Source organism: Acomys minous (genome assembly GCF_964271855.1).
Source record: "Acomys minous genome assembly, chromosome: 1".
Lineage (NCBI taxonomy): Eukaryota > Metazoa > Chordata > Mammalia > Rodentia > Muridae > Acomys > Acomys minous.
Genome location: NC_140483.1, coordinates 102,262,372 through 102,270,963, shown reverse-complemented (window position 1 = coordinate 102,270,963; position 8,592 = coordinate 102,262,372). Strand labels below are relative to the sequence as shown.

General features: G+C 43.1%; 1 protein-coding gene across 1 annotated transcript in view; it reads left to right on the top strand.

The window, feature by feature from the left end:
• Positions 1–932: 932 nt before the first annotated feature.
• CRISPLD1 (cysteine rich secretory protein LCCL domain containing 1) overlaps positions 933–8,592 on the top strand; it is a 36,885-nt gene continuing 29,225 nt past the window's right edge. Inside the window, exons 1-2 of the mRNA XM_084765447.1 lie at positions 933–1,370; positions 2,212–2,531. Of these exons, the coding sequence (XP_084621573.1) occupies positions 2,274–2,531 (258 nt within the window). The 5' untranslated portion in view covers positions 933–1,370; positions 2,212–2,273. The remainder of the gene's footprint in view (positions 1,371–2,211; positions 2,532–8,592) is intronic.

Sequence of the window (8,592 nt, the reverse complement as noted above, 5' to 3'; positions counted from 1 at the left end):
TCTGGCTACAGAAGGGCACCTGGATGGTACAAAGGAGGCAGGTAGTGGTTGGAATGAGCCGGTGTTGTGGGGTACTCCAGACAGACAGAAATCAGAGATGAGGACTCACAAAGAAACAGATGTAAGGGCGGGAGAATTAAACAAGCCACTCAAAAAAAAGTGCGCATGTACAAACAGCACTGCACTCAGTAGGGCAACATGTTATGAATGTAAAATTAGTTAATTCTTCCTTTAGGTTGCAACATGGGCAACGAGGAAACTCCCTTCTTAACTGTCCATTCTGGCCCAGAGATTTGAGCTCTTGTCAACCTATCATTGATATATTATTTAAAGGATAATTCTCTTATTTTCACGAGTGCCAAGTGCTATGATCCCTTTTGAGAAGCGCCTGTCGCATGTTTTGTGGCTGAAGTGTAGGTCTCAACTGTCAGGCAATATCCACCTCACTGGTTTTCTGAAACCCCTTCCCCATCTGGTCCTCATTAACACTTAGTAGACAAAGAAAGACTCCCTCTTCTAGAAACTAGAGTCTAGAGACCAATGGGGACCCATTAGAGAAAATAAAAAGCAGTTCTCTCTTCATCTCTCTCCCTAGATCTCCTTTTGTGTGCACAAGACTGACGTTCTGAGTGCACCTCCCTGCCCACCCACCTCAAGATCTCGAGCCAGATCCACTGCACCCTGGCTGCTAAGGAATTCTAGGGTCCCGGTCAGAGCAGAGCTAGGGGGAGGGGGTCTGATACGAGTGGAGTTAAGAGGGGCGGGAGAAGTTAAGGGATTTCTTCCCACTGGGTCCAGACCTTTCCTGCTCCAAGTCGCAGAGGCCCAGAGCACGCCCACTAAAGCTCCTGGCTTGCTGCTAGTCGACTCCCGTGGGCCTAGGGCCAGGACTGGGTGGAGATGGAGGTGGAGGTGGGGGTGGGCACGGAGGGCTCTGGCGTCACGTGCTTGCGCAGGGACCTCAATAAATGCCCCTGAGAGCTGGGGAGCTGCGGAAGAGCCTTGCGCCTGGCTCTGAACGCCCAGACCACACCGGGTTAAAGCGCGAGATTGCCGCGGAGCTTTCCCCTTACCCCACCCCATCCTCCAGCACCGAACTCTGAGCCCACACTGCCGACTGAGCTGCTTTGCCGGGCCACTTGGCTAATTTTGGAGCCCGCGCCTGCTGCTCCTCCCAGGTCTGTGAGGAGTCACGGAGTTAGGGGCTCGCTTGCGTCCCCAGTAGTCAGCCCGCTCCTTGTTCCGAGCTCCCGCTGTGGCCCGGTCTTTTTCCTTCCTTGGCTCTGTGCAGTGCTGTAGAGGCTGGGGGCAGCGGCAGAGATCCGCCATCCTGCTGGGGTCCGCTCTCAGGGGAACATCACACTGGAGAGGTAAGGGCGATTCACAAGCTGCATCCGAAATAGTCCAGCTGCCAGACTTTCTTTGCTCCCCTTTTGGAAACACATTCTAGGAAAAACAACGAAGTTGTAAAGAAAGGTCTAGCCCAGACAGAGTAGGTGGGTTGCAGGGCAGAAAGCCCCAGCTACCAAGATAAGCCAGGTCAGTTCTTGCAAGTGTTGGTTTCACCTTGTCTTGGGCGCAGGCTTCCGTTGTGTGTGCTAGACACACTCGGAAGTTCTCCAGCGCTCTTGGTAGGGCATGGTTCCTAAGGTGGGCACAGACTTTGCATGAAACATGGTTGATCTCTCCATCTGCCTGTGGGTGAAAGAAAGTTGCTCCAGGGACCTGAGCTACTTATTTGCAGTGATTCACCAGGCCCGCTCCAGGCACCCAGGAACACAGGCATGAAGAGCGTATAAAAAGCAATGAATCAGGTGAAATGCTGGGAAAATGTGCCAAAACAAAAACAAACAAACAAACAAAAAGTAGGCTCTACAGAAAATACAGACCTCTAGACAAAACTAAAACTCTATATGGATTGTACTGTTTGAAGACTAAATGCAATCTGTGTCATTTAAAACCCTGTAATTCAGAAATTCTTCTTTAAGCTTTAAGCTCCAGTGGCTGCTTTTGCCCTTGACTTTTCCTGGGTACCCTTTTCCTGGGTAGCATGGAAGTACTGTGCGCAAACAGTGCATTGTGAAAGCTCTTAGTGGGAAAGGGGGGGGGCAATAGAAAAGGGATTTTCAAAACCTAAGTGCTTACGTGTTGGAGTTTACAGTTAGGAAGTTAAGTTCATCTTAATCACGTGACATGTGACATGTCTTATAGGCAAAAGGAGTGGAAGAGCCTGTCTTGGAGATTTTCCCGGGGAAACCCCGAGGCCATTCATTATGATGTGTACAGCACGGGAGTGGCTCAGAGTGACCACACTGCTGTTCGTGGCTAGAGCTGTTCCAGCTATGGTGGTTCCTAATGCCACTCTGTTGGAGAAACTTTTGGAAAAGTACATGGATGAGGATGGTGAATGGTGGACAGCTAAGCAGAGAGGGAAAAGAGCCATCACAGACAATGACATGCAGAGCATCTTGGATCTCCATAATAAACTGAGAAGTCAGGTGTACCCAACAGCTTCTAACATGGAGTATATGGTAAGGCATTTTTTCACGTGGTGTATATCAAAGAAATGTTATTGGTGCGTTGAGCATCATAGGTCAATTCTTTCATGCTGCTCTTTAATCTTTTACCACTCCTTCTGTTTTGATTTTTAAAGTTTTTTTGAATATATCTTTGTCTCCATACTCTTCATATTCCTGTTGCTAAGAGCTCTTTCAATTTCAGCATAAAATTAAATTCTTTCAGACCCACTGTTCCTACTAAGGATTCTAAACTCTGTTCCTACAGAAAAGAAGGTCACCCCCTTTCCTAAATAGCTGCTTTATTGACTTTAACTTTCTTTCTTTTCTTTTCTTCTTCTTTTTTTTTTACATTTGCTTATGTGTTGGAGGCCCACATTCCATGATAAATTGGTGGCAGTCAGAGGTCATGTGATTCTAGGTCATCAAACTCAGAGCCACAGGCTAGCATTTATTGATTGAGCCACCTGACCAGTCCCCATATTGACTCTCTCTCTCTACTTAGTCAAAAGAGTATACCTTAACACCCCTCAGAACCTTTCTGTACATAGTGGAGCCAGGCAGCTCAGCCTGAGACCTGGTGAAGAGTTCTGAGTTGTAGGTACACATATATGTGTGTCCTCAAGTAGACCTTGGTGTCTTTCAAATATGAAAACCACTTTATAGTTGTCTTATGTTAGACTCCTTTAGTCAATTTATTGCTTATAAGTGTCAAGGTATAAATAGAACCCTAGGCAAGGAATGAAACTTTAAAGAATCGTTTTGTCCTGAATCACCTCATATGAATGCACAGGTTTGGGACACAAAACTAGTTCTTTAAAATTATTTGCATATCTTACATATTTAGACAGGCTTTCACACTGTTACATTACTCCCTTGAGCTCAGAATGCACTGTGCTAGGGAAGCGGATAGCTAGTACTTCAATGGCCACACAGGTCAAGCATACTCCTGTATACAGGTTGTGTGGTGCAGTTCCGTTCAGTGCACTCTAGATGTCCCCTCCCCCTGTATTTACATAGTGCTGGTGGTTTCCCTTTAGATACATTCATAGGAACGTGGCCATTCGGACTTTCCATTACCCTTTGCAAAATAATGCATTACATTATTTTAACATTTACTTGAACATTGTTTTGCCCTAAAGAAAGCAGGCAGTACTCAAGTTGCCTCATCAGGAATTGGGAGGCAGGGCCCACACAGCAGGTGGAAACTCTGGCATCCTCACTCACTGACTGTGAATGGCCACTTACTAATGTTTCTTTGCTTCTTATTCCTCAAGTCTGTGCCAAGAGGGGTGTGATGGTTGATTGAAGCAGCGGCTTAATTCTTTAGTACACATATAACCAGGTGACAATATATCATGAAGAAATACGTAATGCGTTCTCATGCTTCTTCATACTGTTTACACTTGGTATCTAAGAAGATTGCTTTATTCTCAAAATTCCATGAAGGATGTGACGTCTACAATGTCTCATATTTATTTTACATTCAATATTATGTTTATTTTGCAATGTTTATTTAAGACAAAAAATTATCTAACTTCCTTCAACAGTGAACCTTTAATACGAGCAAATTATGAGGTCTCTCTAAGTTGACCTCTGTAAGTTTATTCAATGATGGTAGGCCTTGGGTGGCTTCCTATGTGAGTGTGCTTGTGTGTATGGATATGCATCTGTGTAGATGTTCATATGTGTGTGTGTGCACATGTGTGTTTGTGGGTACACATGCACACATGCATGCATGCATGTGGGAGTCAGCTGTTGATAATAGATGTCTTTGGGTATCACTTGCCACGTTAGTTTTGAGATAGGGTCTCACTGAACCTCAGATTTACTGAGTCAGCAATACTAGGTGGCCAATGAGATCCATGGGTTCTCTGGGTTATGCTTCCCCAGTGGTGGCATTACAGATTTACACCACCTTGCTTGGCTTAGGAGAGTGTCTCACTTATGACGGGGCTAAGGACCTAAGCCCAGGTCTTAGTGTTTGACACTCCATTGGCTTTTTATTTAAAATAAAGAGCTCAGGACCTCATTCTTACAAAAGGCATTGGGATGGTCTCTGTGTGATTTAATATCCGAATTATGAAAAATAAGTCCTGTGATTCTCATTTTTACTTACAGAAAAAAAACAACAACAACAACAACAATAACTGCAAAGAGTATGTATGATGCCTAGCTTGGGATGTTTACATGGGTTTCAATTTTGTTTCATTGGTTTCTTTCTGCGCTTGAAGTGCAGAATCAGAAACCAGCCAGGGTTTGTGTTGGGTTGCCCTTAGATACTATTAACATTGGAACCGTGTGCTGGCTTTAACCAGGCTGCTGAGCTCTGTGCAGCACTGTAATACTGGGAGACATTAATGTTAGAATACACACTGAAGGGGTATTTAAACATTTAGTTTTTGAGAATATTATTGATTTTATGAATTTCAAAGGAATGAAAGTAGAGACACTAATTAGCCTTATAAAATACACTTAGCGCAATTAAATAAAATGAGTTTGTCTTAAGAAATAAAGCTTAAATCTAAAAGCTGCCCAAAGAACCCTTTTTCTGTGTAACCTTCAGTGTCCGTTATACTCTGTATGTCTTTTTCAGATTAACTTTTGAAATAGCCAATCTCTTCACCTGTAATTGGGGCTTATTTTAGCCGAGCCACACACTGGCTTAGTAATGACATGTCTCCACTCCTGCCCTTATCCTCACTTACCTTGTAGGCTTAAATCTTACTGTAGAAAGCCAGGCCTTTAGCTTGAGTAGGGGAAAAGAATAAGTATCCTTAAGCCCTCCACATACATGGGAACAGAATTCTTTAATCTGAGAGTAGCGGAATTGCCTTTGTACGAGCTTTTTAAGGCTAACTGTGAGTTGGGCACTGTTTCTGAACAGTAGCCTGCACCACTAATTAAAGGTAAGAGGAGAACTCATAGGTAAGACAGACAGATGCCAGGGATTGGCTTTGGGACAATCAGACTAAGTAGGTGCAAGCCCAGAGTTGGGGCAGAATCTGGAACCAAAGAAATGATGAGAGACGCCAGAAACCCCCCAGGGAGAGCGGTTATCTGCATTTGGTTTAGGGTGAGTTGAGGAATGAGCCTCAGGGCATGAGATGAAGGGACAAGGGATTATGGAGGAAAACCAGTGGCTTTGCCTGTGTCCAGCAGCAGGCTCACATCTTGCCCCTGTTGCTTACTGGAATGTGACCTTTGATAGGCTGCTGCCCTTCTGGGCCCAGGCTACTTCAGTGATAAAGCTGGTGGGAAAATACACAGCCCAGAGGTTGCATTCAAGTGAGAGGGCTGCCTCTGTCGAACTGATGTGCTGTCTTCCAGCCTGCCTTCCTGTGGGTTTATGACTCTGGGGGATACTGTGGTCATCTATATTCTTTTCTTCAACATTTAAAAATATCTCCTCATTATGGATTCAATTAAAATGTCACCAGGCTTCCGTGGCTCTACCTTCCATATATCCATCCGGCAAGCCTCTCTGCATAGTCTTCATGTATTTCTTAGTAAGTTTGACATGGCCTCCATGTCGACTCATTCCACAGTAAAATCAAAAGAAAGCCTAGGGTTTTATGATGTCTGTTCAGTCCTCTCCAAGAAACGGACAAATCATTTTGTTCGAGTCCCGAAACCAGATTTAGACACACACACACACACACACACACACACACACACACACACACACACACAATCTGCTAATCCAGTTCATACCATTTGCCCCATCGATGTCTTTGAGCCCATCTTTTCTACTTCATTCTCAGCTTTTTTTTTCCCTTGATTCAAACCTGCATCAGCATCACATCGTCCCATTTATCATCCCACACTAATTCATTCCTCTTTTACAGCTTAGTTCACCCTTTTCATGGCTGCTAAGTCTGGCCCGTGATGGTCACTCAGTTGACAAAAGTTCTTTTAACTCCTCCATGGTTCAGAAGTTAAAGTCTCCAAAGTTAACTCAGGCAAGGACACATCTGTCGTCTTTGCCACGGACTTCAGCTCCATGTGCCCACACCGACACACTTGCTATTGTCAATGAAGGAGATGTTTCCACAGCTTCTTTGCCTATTTGGTATTTTCCACATTCGAATGCCTGTATTCCACCTCTTCCTATCAGACTCCCATGAATTCCTCAAAATTGAGATCATGTCATCCTTCTAAAGCATTTTTTGGTGGGCCCACTCCTCTGCCCCATTCTAAAATACCTTTTGGCACCCTATTTTATATTATTTAAATTTCAGTGAGATACATGCATGTATTATTTACTTTCTAAGACTTTGAATTTCTAGAAGGGTAAGGATTATACCATATTTATCTTTGTAACCATTGACAACTGCAACAAAAGGATTATCTATCCAGTAAATGCTTGTTTCTGGATATTATTAAATTCTAAAATATATGTGCTAAACAAAGGCATAGAAGGAAGACTAAGAAAGATAATATCTGAGACAGTTGTGGAGAACAGGCATAAGATAGAAATTAAAATAATAAACAGGATAGCTTATTTCATTTCTCAACACTGTTTTAATTTTTCTTTAATAGTATCGCTTAGAAACAATAAAGTCATATTCATAAAAGTATCTTTAGCTACAAAAATCTAAAGTTCATAGGACCAACATTTTTGTAAAGAAATTAGCACTTTAAAATTAATGTAATTTTCTCTCTGGAAGTTTTACCATTCTGATGGCAACACTGGAGAAAGAAAGAACACAGCAGCGAAAGTTTTAATTCACAGAGTAACACGCTGTAGTTCAGGATACTCTCACAGGTTCTCTCTCAAATATAAGCTACTTGCCTAGGCTTTTGAGAGAAGGGTGCAGGGGCTGAGGATTGTGCTGCCATCCATTCCTCCATTCAGCATGCCTTGAGAGATGCCTATAAACCAGGCAATAGCTAGAGCTTGGTAGCCAATACAAGTTTTAACCCCTGCGTGAAACTCTTAACTCTCTTAACTCAGCATGCTGCTCTGTGTGGCTGACTGTGCCTGGGAAGTGGTATAGAAAATGGAAATACAGATTCAGTTAGGAGGGATGATATTGGCTCCTTTTCATCAGTACTAAGAGCCGTTCTGAGCCTTTACATGGGGGAGGGAGGAATTTTTAGGATTGTTCCAGGCTTCACTTGCAATGGGTTTTAGGTGGCTGAAACCCAATGGTATGCAACAATATATTTAGGTGTGGCAGCATTTGTTAAGTTGATAGTAACCAGGAGTGGCTTGCAATGCGAATGTGATGAAAAGTGGCAGGAATATGAATATTACCTCTTTGCAGTTAATTCATCCTGAAAAATAAAAAGAAGCCTTGTTCCAAGATACATAGGGTTGACTAGGCTAGCAGGCAGCCAGGAGACAGAATTCCCTCTCCTTGTGAAAGACCTGTCTATCCAAGCCTGATGTAGACTTTTGAAGATTAGTGGCAGTTTCCACTGTGGTTTAGATATGAATGGAAAACATTATACATCCTACAAACTTGCAAGGACTTTCAGAATGTTGTGAAAATTCTAGAAGTCACTGATTACATGGTTCAATACAATCCCTAGAGATTTAAGGAGGCAGAACGCACACTCTGCCTCTTCCTTTACCAGGATAGAGTGGTTAGCAGTTTTTTGTTTTATGTTTGTTTGTTTGTTTGTTTGTTTGTTTTACCCTGTCTGACCTCCTCTTTCAACATACCAGTTTGTTTCTTACTTCTTCTGTAATAAAGGATGGAGACTTTAACATGCAATGCAGAACATCACAGAGACCAATTTCCATCCAGATCATCATTGTGCTGTCATGGGCAGAACATTTAACATCGTTTTTGTTTTTGTTTTTGTTTTTATGCTCTACATGTGGCAAATGGCTTGCGTGTGCTTGAGGAACTGTTTGTGTAGATGGGTCAGAGGAAACTAGAATGCATTGTTGGACACTGTAGATATCCAAGTGAATTTATTTAAATGTGGTTTTAGACATGCAGCCGTAGGAATAATGATGTCCTGTCTACAGCATGAAGTTATGGCTCATGCACATTCAGACAGTAAAGTCAGGGGGAGAGCAAAGATCCTCATAGGTAGAGATATTCAAGACTTGAGGTCTTGG